The sequence below is a fragment of the Echinops telfairi genome, unplaced genomic scaffold, assembly GCF_000313985.2.
Source record: "Echinops telfairi isolate 266 unplaced genomic scaffold, ASM31398v2 ScPeMD7_7424;HRSCAF=8462, whole genome shotgun sequence".
In the NCBI taxonomy this organism is placed as follows: domain Eukaryota; kingdom Metazoa; phylum Chordata; class Mammalia; order Afrosoricida; family Tenrecidae; genus Echinops; species Echinops telfairi.
Genome location: NW_022111324.1, coordinates 90,931,439 through 90,949,145, shown reverse-complemented (window position 1 = coordinate 90,949,145; position 17,707 = coordinate 90,931,439). Strand labels below are relative to the sequence as shown.

The following is a 17,707-nucleotide window of genomic DNA, read 5'->3' as shown; positions in this document are numbered from 1 at the left end:
GGCATCCTGGAAATAAGCCAACAAACTACATAAAGCCCCCACCATCCCTGTTGGGACATCCACGTTTGTAGTATCTCTGACTGTATGAAGCCAATTGCCTAGGGGAACTACAGAAAGGACTCGAGATGAGGTCATGTCTGACCAGTGCAGTGCTGAGACGGTCCTCAGCTACTCCGTGATGATTTATACAAATGGGCAAGCCCTTGAGCTGTCTAACTCTTTGTTATTGGAGGGCTCTGGTCCAGGCCCTAAAATTCTATTCATACTTATCAAGCCCTATCATATAAACAATCTTTTAACGATTCTTTCTCCATGGCATTATATACATTGACTGAAGGATCATGGAGAGCTCTGTTTACCTTTAAGTGCTCAAAGATGTTGATGTTAGACACAATTGAGTCAGCCCTGACTCTTAGCAACCCACGCAAAATAGGATGCAACACTGCCCAGTCCTGCACCATCCTCACAAGCCATGCCGTGCTGGAGCCCATTGTTACAATGATCAAACACGACACAATAACCTGAATTTCTACCTTTTGCTCCACCCTTCTTGCTATTCTTAATCATCTGTGATTGGAAAATATTCTTCCTATTAGAAATTATATTAAATGACTAGATCACAAGATAGAAAACACAGGGCATGCTGATTACTCAGAATGGATCTTCTGTGAGAACCGAACAAAGTCAGAGTGGGATGGACAATGAATAGTGAAGAAAATATTACAGAAATAGGATACCAACCTCCCGCTTTAGACTCAGATAATGACAGTAGGGTGTGTGACCATTTTGCATTAACTCATGATGGCCAATTGTGCTTGCAAGCCAGTCAGTACACACAGTCATTGTAAAAAATTAGTTACACACTATAAAACTAAGTAAACTCAATCAAAAACAAAAATAAGTACTAAAATCTCAGTGCATCCTAATCATTTTACTATTCTCTTTATGTTGTTGAAGTTATTTAAGTATATTTTACTTTTTGTAGTGGAATCTCTTTATCATATTATATGAGGGTACTTCAAAAAGCTCATGGAAAAATTCCATTGTCTTTTAACTTAACTTTTCCCCCAACATTTTGAAGCCCCTCGCTGTTTCTCAAGTCTGCCATCGTACTAGCAACGTGGAATTTACCCTCTAGACTTGACAATAAGAACTTAGTGAGAGGGCAGTTCTTTTTTGTAAAACAGAATATGGAGAGAGAAAATATATCAGTCTTTGAAAAAACAGTCTTGGTTTCTCCTTTTACCAAAATTTTCAAACTAAGATGAGAGAGGACTGTTTCCGTTGGAAGAAAAACATCAGTTGGTGGGGGATAAGGGAGCTCTTGTCTATTGTTTATGGAATGGCATGTTTGAATAACCCATTTCTAACATAACATTTAATAGGAAAATGGTAGAAAATGTTCAAGGACGATATTTAAAAATCAGGACACTAGCTTATTCTATGAATATATTACCATGAGGTTATCAGGGGAAGAGTACTATATAATAGAACGGTTAGATGAGAAGTTTAAGTCTGTGGGAAGATTTTTGTAATGATTTTTAAAACCCATACTATTATCCTTAAGAAATTATAAATTTTGTTCAGGGGAAAATTTATTGAAGGACAAAGAAAGCATACTTGACCAAGTTTTCAATGGAGTCTCTGTCATTTGCAAATGTATTATAAGCACCGTCGCTCCTCCATATGATTCCCACTAAACCTTGACTGAACGCAACCACAGCGGGGACTTGGCTCCTGTCCTTCTTTGAGTATGTTGTGTAGAACTGCAGACCATCTTCTGGGTACAGGAAAATGGCATAGGAGCTGGAATCCGAGGAGGCCAGGACAGCTTGGAATGTGTTTCTCTGTAAAGATGAGTTAAAATGCAGTTACTCAGGAAAGTATCTCAAGACCTTAATGTGAGGTTCACCAGAAGTTCCTACATAGAAAGTACTAAAAAGAGATGGCAGTAGACCCATCTCATTCTAAAATAAGTACTCTGGTAGCAAGGACCAAGTACTACCCACTGAGCTATCTTAAGCTCATGTAACTCTAAGATCACTGTAACTCCAGAGAGTCGTCTAAATCTCATTTAACTTGGGGGATTCTTATTCCTTAGAATGGACGTTAACCATGTTCAACCATAGACACCATCCAGCAAATATTTACCAAGCCCCCAAATCATACATACCATAGGGAAACAAACAAACAAACCTGAGTGTTGGCAGGAAAACAGACCTAGATCTGAATTCTTGCTCTATTCTTGATTGGTTTTATGACCTCAGACATGTTACCCTATAAGCCTTAGGGTTTGCTTCTATAAAAAGCAGATAAAACTATCTACTTCATAGAAATGTCATGACGACTACACAAGATAGCCTATGAAGGGGCACAGAGGAAGCACCTCATAAATGTTAGTACCTTTCCTGTAAGCAAGGGGCCCTGGTGACAGTGCGTGCTATGTATTGGGTAGCTAACAACCAGCTGTTTCCCAGGAGAAAGATGAGGCTTTCTGCTCCCAGAAAGATTTACAGCCTCAGAAATCCAGAAAGCCCTTTGTACTCTGTCCTACAGGGTTGCTATGAGTCAGAATCAATGTAATGGCAGTGAGTTTCCTGAATTCTGTGGAGACTATGAATTAAAATCCATGGTCCTGGCACTAGAGAAGGTATTGATAAAACGGATCCATGAACCAAGCATTACAAAATGTAGAGCAGGATTCTATAATAGGCATGTATAGAAAGAGCTAGAGGAGGGGTAGGAGGAAGGGCCCCAGCCCTCAGGAGAATGGGCGTAGGAGGAGGTGGTACTTGGTTAAAGCCTCATGATCAAGTCTGAATGAGCAAACAGAATTCAAGTTCAGTCAAGGGGGTCACAGAAAGGACATCAGCAGTAGAGCAGATAGCATTTGCAAGAGCCTGCAGTTAAAAACAAAACAAGCCAAAAAATAAGCATGATCAGGGAATTGTAAATAATTGGGCACAGCTGCTGTTCAGCATGTACAACACAGAGTTACAAGAGGTTAAGGCACAGAGACAGGGAGAGCCCAGAACTGGCTGTTTATCATGCAAGTGAAAAAGAACTGTGCGATATTAGGCAGCTTTTCAATCATGGCATACAGACTAATAATATTTGGCAAAACAACATATGTCAAAAGCCCCATCATAGGCTTTCCCAAAATATGTTCTGTGGGAAGTAATTTGTTTTATTTGAGGAGAGAGAAAGTATGTTAAAAACATGTATAGCAAATGCTAGGTTAACCACTAAGCAGATTTCTTTACAGCAGGACTCTTCAGTGTGTCCCCAAGGAGGCCTTTCTCTGAGGAAGACTATCTTCTAGGACTAGGTGCTGTGGTCAGCCTTTGGGAACAACTACCATTGAGGCACAGACATTTTATAACTTTGATGTTCCTTTCTATCCTGCAATCATGTAAAAACTAAACAATAATGGACAGAAATTATTTTTCCAAGAAAAACGGAGGTATGTCTTAAAATCAACTCAGGCCTAGGATGGCTTCACAACCTATCCAGAGATGCCCCTTCCATCAATGGCAAGTCCGAGCTCTCAAAACAAAGAAACAAACAACCCCCACCCCCACCCATTACCACTGAATTAACTCCAACTCCTAGCAAACCTGCAAGTCTTTCCACTGAGCCCACATGGATGGATGCCAACCCTAAATGGGGCTAGCATTTGCTTTCTCAGCCACCCATGTGCAAACAATTCCTAACTCCTCAACTAGAGGGCTGATCCTGGTCACCATTTCTTCACACGCCTTAGGACCACAATGTTATTTTAAGACCATCGTTTCATATGAACAACGTCTGTTTATTAGAAACTATCCCTCCCCACTCTTCACCACCAAAAGTCAAATACAGGTAGTGCACACTATCATCAACGCAAGTCTGGTGAGGTAGTAATCCTCTCAGACATTGGCTTGCTTTATATCTAATCATCATTGACACATAGATTTATATAGCTTTGCAAATAAATTTGTGAATTTTGGAACTGGAAAGAATCAACCTAGTAGATTTGCTTTGAATTTCATGTCTACCAGTAACACACATTTGATATGTATCAAAGCAACAAGAACCAGAAGACCAGAGTGCAAAAACAATCTGTTCGACCGCCGGCACTGGCATCTGCATGAGTACTCACCTTGCCTTCTTGGGTAGGGTCCCTGTCGGGCCCTTGGTAGGGAGCCACGGATTCCCAAGTGACAACCACCACACTACTGGGCTGGAAAGAGACTTCTGGGAACCCTCGCTGGATACACACTGTGGCCATTTGAGCGACAGCAGGAGAGAAGTCTTCCCGATAATAAACCTTCCCAAGGCCATCTGTGGTGTCCAAGTCAGCCAGGAAAGGTGCGATGGCCCCAAAGGTTGGTGGGAAGAGTCCAGGATGGGACTCTTTTGCTGGGGGCTCACTCATCGCGATGATGCCATTTGTGGTGACCTGTGTCAAACCAAGGGAAGACAGTGAAGACTGGAAGCCACTCACAAAGGGTTGTCACCAAGTACTCGGAGTAAGCTAAATAGAACAGAATGTGAGAAGAGCATGATCCCCAATTTAACCACTCAGTTATATATACTCGAGTATAAGCTGACCCGAATACCAGCCGAGGCACCTAATTTTACCACACAAACTGCATTAAAAATGTGCTGAGCAACAAAGCCCACATGGAAGAAGCACACCAGCCTGTGTGATCATGAGGTGTCAATGGGATTGGGTACCTGGCATCTATGACCCAAAACAAAATCATACCCAAGGTGAATGGGGGGTGGCGGGGGCATGGAGTGGAGACCCAAAGCCAATCTGTAGACAACTGGACATCCCCTCACAGAGGAGTCACCGGGAAGAGATGAGCCAGTCAGGGTAATCCCCAACACAGATGCCATCATCTTCTGGGCTGACCTCTCAGCTTTGAAGGAAACAAGCCCAGCAGAGCCCCGGGAAGCTCCGTTTTGATGGAGCCTTTTTGTTGGTGAAGGTCATCATAGTGATGACACTCACTCACCCGCCTTGAGTCCGTGTCAGTTCTGACACAGGCGAGGACAACTGCCCCTTTGAGTTGCTAAGGCTGTAAATCTTGACGGGAAGTTCTTCCTAAACCAAGGGCACTGTACACATTGCTTCTAGGCTGTGTAACTTTTTTAATGTTAGCTTTAAACTACTAAATTCTATCAGCTTCTACCCCCCTACCTTTTCTTCCCCCTACTTGTAAGGAAAGAGTCATTTGATGAGAATCTTAAAGATTATGACTCAGAGTCCTATCAATTAATTCACTGAACCATACCAGTGCATAGAAAAGTTATGTTTATCCTGTGCTGGAATCAGTTAACTGTGAATAGCATTATGAAACATTTGAAATATTGTGAGAATCACCAAAAATTGTGTCAGAGACACCAAGTGAGCATATGCTCTTGGGACATGGCTGCCACAGATCTTTGATTTGCAAGAAACCCCATATCTATAAGGCTCAGAAAAATGAAGCACAACAATACATAGCATGTCTGTACAACATACTTACAGATAGGTAGTGGAAAAGTTATGGAATGCTTCGTCACAATGAACCTTTTTTAAAAACTAGGTTCTCAGCATATTGCAAGTGATTGAATAATACTGCCTTCTTTTCCTCTAGTAATGAGTTTGTGGACGGGGTGGCTTCAGGCCCTTAACTGGCTACAGCTGAGTTCCCTTGGGGTAAGGCTTCTGTAGGAGTCTCATGCCCTATGGGCACTTATCAGCGTGACTAAATAAGCTCTATGACATTGCAGGAATAGGGCAGAGGTCAAGGGATCATTTGGCTGAGAGGTCAAGTACCCAAGAGATGTCTTCCAGCAGATATGGCTGAAAAAAGGCTGCTCTGCTCTAATCTTTAACATTTTTCTTAGTAATACTAACCCGCTAACTTCTAATAAAGTTCAGACTGAGTTGGTCTGTGAGACCCTAGCAATGAATTATTGAACCCAGCTCACAAGTAGAGAGTGCCATGGAAGGGAAAGGTGTTAAGAAAGTTTGAGGATGGAGGCATGTATGACCTTCACCTTAAAGGAATCAGTCTTGGGTGGAAGAATTTGACTCACCTTCTCCCTGGTATAGTCAGAAAAAGTCAGACACCATACCTCCAGGCCATTTTTTGCTATTAGAAAACCAAAAGTTGGCATGACTTGGTTTACTACAATATTTTATTGTGACTGTCTGAATAGAACCCACAATATTTACCAGGTAGATGTGTCCTATGGAGGTTTGCATGTTGCTATAATTCTGGAAACTATGGCACCAGCATTTCAAATACCAGCAGGGCCACTCAAAATGGACAGGTTTCAACAGAGTTTTCAGGCTAAGGCTGGAATAAAATGCCTGTAGATCTACTCCCCAAAAACTAGTCAGTGGAAACTCTATAGATCACAACAGAATATAATGCTGGAAGATGAGCTCCCTTGGTCGAAAGGCGCTCAAAGACATGGCTATGCACCCAAGGAATCAACTGTTGAATACATCAATTACATGCATACAATCAAACAAACAGATGTATGCTGGATTTGCTTTCACTCTGTTCTCCGTGGGCTCGCCATGAATCGGTCACCTCAACAGAGGCTAATAACTGGGGAAGAGCGAAAGTGTGGATTTCATAAAACCCTCTCTCTTTTTTTTCCAATCAAACTCCACAAGCTGTCAAATCTTCAGCCAGCATATTTACCATTATCACATGGCTCCAGAACTGATTTTCAGCATACATGTCCAGGCTTTAGAGAAGTCTGGGAAGGAATTCACCCAGCTGGTTTCTCAACATCTTCTCTTTCAGCAATACAAGAATTGCACAAACATCCCAACTGCATTGGGGGGGGAAGCGCCGAGGGGGAGGGGATGGCGCTCTTTCTGAAGCCAACAGAAGCTGGCAGCCACCAGCCGCTGGTGGGAACTCATCACACATAGACCACAGAGATCAATGAGCTCTCAAAAGCCGTTTTCAAGGGCAAGTTAAATTGGCCTAACAATTTAAAAAGCACTGTTGTTGTCTCTCATTATTTAAAATCTGTGCCAAGCAATGTATTTATTTCCACAAAGTAAGCTTGAGGCATTGCAATTTTATGTTGTACTATGAACTACTGCAAATATTTTACCTCAAGGTCATGTAATCACCACAGCAGTATCACCGGAATTATTATTCAGCCAATTTTACTGTACCTTCAACTCAACCATCTGATAAAAATGACATTAAAATTAAGTGAAATCAGAAAACTTAAAAAATATATTGATACACCAATTAATGGTAATCTTAAATGCCAATAGTATTACATTTGAGCATGAATCTCATTTTGCAAAGTCTTTTAAAAACGGTGAAGTTCTTACCAGCCTAGTTTCTTTTCTACATTTTTTGGAAATGCATTGAGCAATTCCATGGTCAAAGGGCAAGGAGTATAAAGGAAAAGGCCTGGGAGGCACAGAACCAGTGTGCAATCCCAGACCACGCCAGCGGAGCTCCTGCCGTGCCCCCCCCCCCCCAGCACCCAAGCTGCCAGGACTAACGCCCAAACTGCCATGCACCCACTCTCTGAAAACCGGATGACAGGGGCATGGGCATTCCTGATATTAGTTTCTCTATTTTTGCATATGCTTGGTAATTTCCATAATAAAAATTAAATAGATAATGCATGTGATTGATCTGAAAGTTAAGCAAGGAAGTTCACTCAGCTTTAATGTAGATTTCCTAGTAGCCGTGGAGTTGATTCCAACTTAATATCACTGGCACTGGAATTCTCTGACAGGAACAGAGGGCCTGTAGTTGATTGTCCCCGAATTCTTTCCTTTTCAACTGTCCCTTGCTTTGCTCCCCAACCCCAACCCCACCCCCTTCCAGAGGGAAGGATTCAGGAGGTCCATAGCTCAGAATAGCTTGGCTGCATTATTGAGCCGGAGTGCTCCGGAAAGCAAATTTAGTAGTTTAAGCTAATATAAAAAAAGGTACACAGCCTAGAAGCAATGTGCACAGTGCCCTTGGTTTAGGAAGAACTTCCCGTCAAGATTTACAGCCTTAGCAACTCAAAGGGGCAGTTGTCCTCGCCTGTGTCAGAACTGACACGGACTCAAGGCGGGTGAGTGAGTGTCATCACTATGATGACCTTCACCAACAAAAAGGCTCCATCAAAACGGAGCTTCCCGGGGCTCTGCTGGGCTTGTTTCCTTCAAAGCTGAGAGGTCAGCCCAGAAGATGATGGCACCTGTGTTGGGGATTAGAGGGTTCGTCTTGATATAGTTCCTCAGAGGACGCAGCCTCCTGCGTGATCCTTCGTGAGAGGATCCCTGTGATCCTCTCACAGGGGCGGACGAGAAGAGAGTTTTAAGAGAAGTGAAAAAAACCTGCATTGGTGAGAAAAAGGCTAGGAAAGTTGCAACAAGGAATTTTTCCCATCAGATCTATGCTTCTTTCTTCATGGGTAACTGTCTTAGGAGAATTTCACTGGGAAACCTTTGCCGATTCACCCTACAAGCCTGATCTTGCCCTTTTAGGCTTATTTTGTTCCTAAAACTCAAAGACCATTTAAAAGGAATGCAATTTGACTCATAGGGTATAAAATTTTCAGGGTAAGGGTTACAGAGATAGAAACATTACCATCAAAAGTGTACAGACCTAGATGAAGAATATATGAAGAAACAATAACTTCATATACTGGGTATTTTTGTTTAATAAAGGTTACCATAATTTTGCGGAAAAACTTTTTGACTTACTTTTGCATTGTTGTTTCTCAAAGTAGCCAGGTAAGGCTTAAATAAATTGCCATTAATAAAAAAACATATACCAGTTTTTAACTAAAAAACTGCAATTTTGAGCAGGTTGACCAATGGTGAAACCGTGCTTACATCAATTCACAGAGAAAGAAAGTTATTTTAGCAAAGTCACACTTGAGCTCAGGGTTACCAGCAGTCTTCATTACATGACGATCCAGTCTCCACAATCCACGGGCACTGGGTCAGTTCCGTCCACCCAAGACAGCAGAAGTAACGGCCACAGAGGCCTCAATCAAAACGGGAGCTTCCACGGGGATCGGCTAGGTTTGTTTCATTCAAAGCTGAGAGGTCAAAGCCACTGGCGGGTATGAACCACTGACCTTTCCATTAGCAGCCCAACACATAACCACTGCAGCACCAGGACTTACCCCAAAGAACATGACAGGGCTCTTTACCCAGCTGCTGTAAGGTGTAACACACCAATGAGGTGGATCAGAAAAACTCCCCGGATGGAAATGCCAAGTACCACGTGGTCAACAGCTCGAGTTATTTCTGTACAATTGCTAAAACCCAACTGATATCAAGAGGATGTACAGAGTAGCCATCTCCTAAAGGGAGAGTGTGCCCATTTTAAAAGCACTTCCAATCTCATGTCAATTGTTAATCACTGGTAAAGTCCAAGTGCAGATAAATTAAAATTCCATGTTCAATTTATTATACTACAGCACATACGGAAGACAGTGAAACAATAGGCATCTTCTTAGATTTAAATTAGCCTGTTAGTAACCCCCGGGCCGAAACCAGCCTTCTCCAAAACAGAAGTGTCTAGCAAATGCTCGAGACAGACGCAAATAAGAAACAAATGGGTTCGTTTTATAAGTGCTGGGAAGATCATTACACTTGAAAAAGTGAACTCCGTGGGTGGTAAGCTGTGGGAATTTCAGATTAAAAAAATTTAGACTCGAATAATAGAAAAAAGACATGAAACCAAATATAAATGGATGGAAAATTGATCTGCTAGGTAAACTTTCACCAATGCACAATAAAACTAGTTTTAATAACTAATAGAAAGAAGTAAACATTTACTGAGTATCTGCTGAGTTTGAAGCCTTTTACTAAGACTTTCTACATTTAAAAAAATGTAATATAACAGGCATTTAAAACAGCCATCCCTTTTTCCCCACACCCATGAACCTGACAAGATGATAAAACCACTTAATGTCAAACCGCAGCACATGATACCTTCTAGAGACCATAAAACCCATTCTCTTTCTCTTATATTGCCTGCCTAATTTAGAGAAATTGGAGGCAAAATTCATAGAAGCTACAAAGCCTCATGAAGATCAGTCAGCTAGACCACACAGTCAATTCCCACCCATAGCCACCCTCTAGGCTACAAATCTCTACTGAAGGCGACTCCTACATCTTTCTTTCTCCTGGGAAGCAGCTGGAGAGTTCTCACAGTTTAGTCTTTAACCAGTGTGCCAGCAAGGGTCCTTAGACAGATTACTGAAAGGAAGTAGGAAGAAAAAAACTTGATAAAGAAGTGTAGTAAATAGGCAAGTCTATGACACCATCAAGTTGGAGGTTGTTTAATTTCAGTCTAGAGCCCAGAGGTGAACTTGGGACCTAATCCACTTTACAGGTCGCAAAGCATTTTCACGGTTATCTCATTAAACCTAAAAAGGAAGTCCTTAGTATCTTCATTCTTCCTGCAGAAAATGAGTTTAAATTCATAGGACTTAAGAAATCCTAAGCTACGGTTATGTTTTCATTAACCCAATGGAGTCAGAGAAATGGCTCATTAGAACTAGACAAAGGAAATTAAAAGAATTAGCAAATAAAAAGGAGGGACAACCTAAGGGGTAATGATTAGAAATGAGCCAAAGCTTCTAACTTAATCCAGTTAATGAGGTACTTTGCATCAGTTACTACCCACCCTTTGGGCAGAATATTTCTACCTGCTTTCCAACAATTGAAATAGTTGGCGGGGTCTTTAAATAGCAACCAATGGTTGTTTAGAAGAAAGGGCAGTAGGGTCTGTTAGCATTCCACACCGAGAAAGAAGAGCAGTGGAATAGCTATGGCCTTGGTCCTCCCTCAAACTCTGGGAGAATTGTGCCCCTCCTCAGCAATTCAGGGGGGGAATTAAGCATTTAGCTTATTTTCTAGAAAGACTGAAAGCCCTAATTAATAAAGAAATGTCTCCTTTACAGAAGTATGACAGCTAACAAATGTATTAATATTAATAGAAACAAGTAAACAATAAAACAAAATATCATTTTGCAAACCATGAGTTAATAATTGAAGCTAGGTGAGAGGCTAATGGGCAAGATGATTATATGCATAATTACAAAATAATATACTACAGCTTACTAACAGAAAAGGGACATAATTTGACAATGACATTACTTGGTTTTCCTCTCCTTAATAATGGCTATTAATCTTGGCATTGCTAGCTGAGCTAAACAGATAGCACTTGCACTCGATGTTATACAATATTAAGCATCCAGTTTCCTTTATGAAATATTCTTACTACAATGTTCAACTTACTCAGAAATAAAAGTCAAATAAGCCAACTAAAAATGGATTTAATACATTTCTCTAATGAGAGTATGCAAATGACTAATAAACACGTGAAAAGATGCTTAACATCATTAATTATCGGAAATGCAAATCAAAACCATTCTGAGATGCCACTTCACACCCAATAGGATGGCTATACTTAAGACCCCCTGCTGAGTCATGATGCTGTACTCATGATGAGCCTATAGAAGGTTTTTGAAGCTGTAAATATTTATGGGAGCGGAGCCTCACCTTTCTCCTATACTGAAAAGGATAGAGACTCACAAGTGTTACTGATGATGTGGAGAAATTGGAAGACTCATCCATTGCTTGTAGGAAGGTATATTCACTTTGGGAACAGTTCATGAAAATATTAAACAGAGTAATCAATCTGCTATCAAATTTGCTGCTGAATGACCTCATGCACAAGAAGTCGTGCCATTTGTGAGCCCTCAGACTTTCATTGACTGATTGTCACAAGCAGGTCACCAAGCTTGTTTCCCTAGACCATCTTGGTCTGAAGCCTCACTGAACCCTGTTCAGCATCACAGAACCACCAAAGCTCCACTGACAGATGAGAGGTAGCTTTGCATGAAGTGCTTTGGGTGGGAATCAAACTCAGGTCTCCTGCATAAAAGACAAGGATTTGATTAGTGAATCATAACTGTTCTCAGAGTTGCCATGTCCCCAACCCCACGGCCATCAAGTAGATTCCGACTCATGGCAACTCCACATGGCGACTGTAAATCTTTACCACAGCAGATGACTTAATTTTTCTCGCTCAGAGTAGTTAGTGGTTTTGAACTGCCAACTTTTTGGCTAGCGGCCCAATACCTAGCCCACAGGACCACTAAGCCTCTTCAGAGTTAACACATGATTCTCAAGTCTAATTCTAGATATACAGGGATAGTCAAAAAGTATTGCTATTATAGTTTCAGTTCATATATATATGCAAGTTTACCCAAAAGCAAACAAACAAAACAAAACACGCCCATGTGACCAATACATAGACAAGTGTTTGCAATAGCTTCGTCTTGCTAGGGTCCTTTAAACGAAAAGATGTAATCAAAATGGTTTCCAAAGGAATCTGCTAGTCAATTCAACTTAAGACAGCGAGGTCAGTTCAGAAGGTTAGGGACACTGTGTTTTGGGATTCCAACGGTGTAAATTTGATAGAGTTTTCTCAAAGGATACAGACTGACTACTCGGGCTTATTTACAAAAAGAAATTGGGGGGTATTATGAGAATTTCATTGCGAAACTTACCGTATCACCCTACAGCCTGATTTTGCTCCTTCAGAATCTTTTTGTTCCCCAAACTCAAACAAACTCAAGTTGAGGTCGTTGAGAATGGCCAAACTGCCAATTTGACATGTTGCACATCAAAGACATGCTCATACTGCCTTCAGAAGTGTATAGACTATAATGGAAGATAAGTGAAAAAAACAGAATTTGGATAGTTTAGTTTAATAATATTTCCATGATTTTGTAGTAATACTTTTTTACTTACATGTACTGATGAAGTAAAGGCAGGAAAAATAGAAGTTTGAATATTTACTGCAGTATTTTTCACCAAAAAGACTGGAAATAAGCAAAAAAGTGGAAATAACCAGTCTCTCTAATAGATGAATGGATAAATAAGGTATGGTGCATACATGCAATAAAACACTGCCCAGTCATAAAGAGAAATGAAGACTTGGTACACGCCATAACATAGCTGAACTCTGAAAACGAACTGCTGAGTGAAGAGTCAGTTATTAAAGGACAGGTTTTATATGATCACACATGGAACAGGAAATACTACTAGGGGTAGGAGAAAAAGCTAAAGAGGGAATTGTTGTTTAGGGGCCTTGCATTTCTGTTCATGGCAATCGAGTAATTTTGGAAAGGCCAGTGGTGATGCTTACACAGCATGATGAACATAATCATGTGAAAAATGTTGAATTGGCAAATGTTTTGTCATATATATATGACATATATGACATATATATATGACATATATATTTTTTGTCATACGTCGTTTTACCACAGGTTGGTTGGTTGGTTTCAGTGGTCATCTCTGAGAGAACTATAGAACTGGGAGGTCGGGTGAGAAGAAACCTAACTTTTTACTGTCTTTGTAAGTTTGGGAGTTATTATTTTTATAATAACAATTGTATTACTATTCCCAAAAGTCATTTATAAATAAAAGTGTTTTCAGAAGAAACAAATAGGTGACAGACATTTTCAAAACTTTTGATTCAGTTACTAGTGCTCAGTAAATACAGGGATGGAATAATAAGTTAAATAACACTACAAAGAGCTAATCCAACAAATGCAGAAAGGGGAGCTCCCTGTAGCTTCACTGGTAAATCGGGGGTGCCTACATAAGCTGAGGTCCTGAATAAAGAGGGGAGGATACAACTGTAATGCTTGGTCCTTCTTTGGATCCCAATCTGAATAAATCTTTAACTCCAGAAGTCAGCTTTAGAATATTAAGGAAATTTCGTACAAATTGAGCATTAAGTTGGTAATAGGAAATTATTCGTTTTATTAGGAGAGATAATAGCATAGTGGTTATCCTGGAAAATGTTCTCATTTCTTAGGACTACATACTGAAATACTGAGCAAGAAAATGTCATGAGGACTGTAATTTACCTTGGATATTCAATAAAGAGAAACTAATGAATATGAACAATGCTGACAACGGTTACAAGTAGGTAGTGGCCCATTAGTACTAGACAATAACCCCCAGAACCCACTGCCATGGAGGTAATTCCAGGCCGGGAACCTTAGGAGTTCTGAGGCTGTAAGTACTGACAAAGCAGATTGCTTCATCTTTTACCAGTGGCCTTCAACTTGTCTGACACCAGACAAATTGATAACTTATCTGACCAAGACCTATCTAACATCGGGACCAGAGCTCCTTTGATATTAGGAAACAGTATGGGATAAAACCACACAACTCTATTTAACCACACAACTTTATTTGTACATGTTTGAGGACATTTATGATCTTAAACATTAGATAAAAACTTTATTTGGTAGTGAAGTGGTACACAAATATGTTCTTTGAGGACACTGAATCATAATTTCCACAAGCAAGGGCAAGGAACCATATGATATCACGTGTCCCAACACACTCATACAGAAGTCTGCACAAACCAGGGTTGGAATGTTGTTGAAGAAAGGGAAGAAAGTGATAGCCACCTAGTGTTTAGGAACAAAGTGTTGAAAGATCGAGGTTCAGGTTCTCCTCTGGTACTTTAAGCTATGTACATTTCCCAAAGACCCTTAGATCTGTGTGTCAGTTTCCTTTCTGTAACGCAGTCCTGTCTCTGTTTTACAGCACAGGGCTAGTGGAATCACCTACCAGACATACCTCACAGGGCCACGGCATGTGTCAAATGAGATAACATGTAAGCAAACCTTCCTGTTTCTACCTCCCAAGTATCTCTGGAATTCACCATCTTTGTCCCCACTACCATCACCACCTCTCACCTGGACCACGAAAGCCAGTCTTTAGCCCTGGAATTAATTATCTTCCCATCCTTCCAAACTCCTCTGCCTAGGAGACAGCATTGTTTATTGTTGGTTTGTTTTTAATTCTGTCCCATTTGGCACACTTCATGCTCAACACTCAATTACTAGCTTAAAGGTTCAGGGTTCAAGCCTATCCAGTGGTGTCAAACAGAAGAAAAGATCTAGTGATCTGCTTTTTTTTTTTTAATTATAGATAAGAACCCCCTATGGGGCAATTCTACTCTCTAACACATTAAGTCATCATGAGTCATAATTGGCTATATGACAACTTTTTGTGATAAAATATATAATAAAAGTTACCATTTCAAAACAGTTGTATGTTACATGTACAACTCACTTATACTAATCATATTCATCATGTGCAACTGTCTCCGCCACCTGTTTCAAAGTTTTCCATCACCTGTAATAGAAACGCAGTGCCCTTAAGCAGTGACTATTTCTCTCCCACTCCTTTCCAGCCTGAGACAGTGTAATTGAAAAAAAAAAAAACATTTAAAAAGAAATTTGCAAATACACTCTAAAGAATAGTAAAATGAACCCCCATGTATCCACCACTTTCAACAATTACCCACATGCTAAAGTTCTTTATATTCTCCTATGCATCGATTGTCCCTCGAATATTTAAAATAAAACCCAGACATCATATTATTTTACCTATCAGTGTTCCCCTATGCTTATTTTCAAGAAAAAACATTTTGTCAAATAAGTGCTTTCCCAGCAAAGCCCTCGCCTTGCATTGGTTAACATATTCCTGACGTCACTTTTCATGTGGAGGTTTCATCTCTCTCCTCCTTTTTCCCCCATATTATTTCTTTGTTGTGGAAAGTGAGCTTTTAAAAATCTAATCTATTCACTCATCTACTAAAATCTCTCATGTTAAAATGAAAATTCTAGCAGTCTTTCTTTCCTTCAACAAATGAAGCATCTGCCACGTGCCACCGGCACTACTCTCGTTGCTGGGAAGCTGGTGCACATGGCAGAAACAGCCTGCCCTCCTAGAGCTCAGACAGCAAGGAGGAAACAGGTACGTGTGTCGTGAATGAGAATGGAGCAAGGAGACTCGCTGAACAAGCAAGGTGGCAGTCCGACCTGCAACCCAGGCAGAGGAAAGAGAAACAAAGGGATTGGGAGTGGGTCAAACTGGAGAGATAAACTGGAGGTTTTGAGGGCATGTGGTGAAGCATAATGGAAAGAAAACCTCTAGAAGGGTTTGCTGCTGGAGAGTGACCAGGTCCGATTTACAAGGCCCTGTAGAACCTGAGTGTGCTCAGCTCTCCAAACTCATCTTTGGCATGACGTGCCGAGCTCCTTCTCACTCCCCATCCACAGGATCCCACCCGGTCATGTTCTCCCTGGTTCACATGGTCCTATTTCTCTGCTCATCCTTGAGTGGCAGTTCCTGAGTTGTCGTTTCTGGCCACCCTAGGGAAGACTCTCCTGACCCCCATCCACTAGAATTTTTCAGTCCTGCCACTCATTGCAATGCCAACCGGGCAAGTCTCTGTATGGTTATTGCTGACTTCCTCCCTGGGTTGTAATCCCCTAAATTAAGTCAGAAACAACAGTGGTCTTGCTTTCAGTCTGCATCTCCAAACTTCACATAGCATCTCTGGCATTTTAGAAAACAGATGTTTGCTGACTGAGTAAATGTCCTATCCTAACATTGTCTGTGACTACAACTGGCTCCAGCCTAAGAACGATTGTGAGGACGGCGCAGGGCCAGGCAGGGCTTTGTTCTGTTTTGCACATGGTCACTATGAATTGGGACTGGCTTGATGGCACCTACCAACAACAACAACATTGCACTGCATTTTACAAAATACTACCCATGCTGTAAAAATAATAAATATTCTTCGCATCTGGTTACTACATCAAAGACTAGTAAAAGTAGAAAATAAAATAACCTTTGCTATAATCTCCTCAAGCCTCTTCATTTTATAAATAAACGAGATATAGAATGACTGGAAGCTGGAAATGAAATGATATGACTTCAATGATAAATTGTTCACCACGATTAGTCAGTTAACTTTTAGCCACCATTGAAAATCAATAGTCTGTCATTCAATATTTTGGTATTCAACTGATGCCACTGTGAGACAATGGGTGAAATTTGGAACAGCTGTCCCTTCCTTTGATTGGCCCCAGTCCCATGCCAAGCCTCCGGGCTCAATGAGCGGAAAATGGGCTTATTCCAGCCCCTGCTAATCTGCTTGATCAGAGTCTCTGTTGGTGAACAACCTGTACAACCACAAGTCGTGGCCCTGGACTAGATCCACAGTTTTGTAAACCTTATGTATAAAAAGCTCTCTGTAGGGGAACAAGCTTTCTCAAAGCTGGATATGGCTAATCCTTTTGTTTGCTGCTAGTTCAGTTCTGTTGCTAAGTCAATTTTATGTAGCATTTGCTGGGTTGGCTTTGAAGGTCTGGAGCCCTGGCACAAAGCCACTTTTGTTTGCTAGAGCTATAAAAGGTCCTGCCTCTCTCTGAGGGACATGAAGACTCAAGTTTATTTAAAATGAACTTTTAAAAGAAAACGCCTATATTATCTTTAGTGAGCTTTGGTTTTGGAGAATTTCAGGTTACTGATCTATGCCCAGGCGCTTTTTGAGTGATGTTAAGAGAGGAAAATAAGACATAATTTCTGCTCTTAGCAAAGAAGAAAACCACTAATTATTGAGCACATACCACACAGCAAACTAGTCTAATACATGAATTGAATTAACACTCACAACACCAAAAGAAAGGCGATGATGTCTATTTTATACATGAACCAAAGCGTCATAGGATAGAATACCCGAGGTCGCAGTAAGTGGCAGCACACGGATTCAAACACACATCTCTTGGCAGCACCATCTTTCCTCACTCCTTCCTGATAATTTAGTTGAACAGATAAACTTAAGAT

At 40.8% G+C, this 17,707-nt stretch overlaps 1 protein-coding gene across 1 annotated transcript in view; it reads right to left on the bottom strand.

Moving 5' to 3' along the window:
• Nucleotides 1-17,707, bottom strand: part of NID1 (nidogen 1) — a 112,588-nt gene that overhangs the window by 74,977 nt on the left and 19,904 nt on the right. Inside the window, exons 2-3 of the mRNA XM_004712177.2 lie at nt 4,142-4,441; nt 1,621-1,847 (exon numbers count right to left, since the gene is read on the bottom strand). Coding sequence (XP_004712234.1) covers nt 1,621-1,847; nt 4,142-4,441 — 527 coding nt within the window. The remainder of the gene's footprint in view (nt 1-1,620; nt 1,848-4,141; nt 4,442-17,707) is intronic.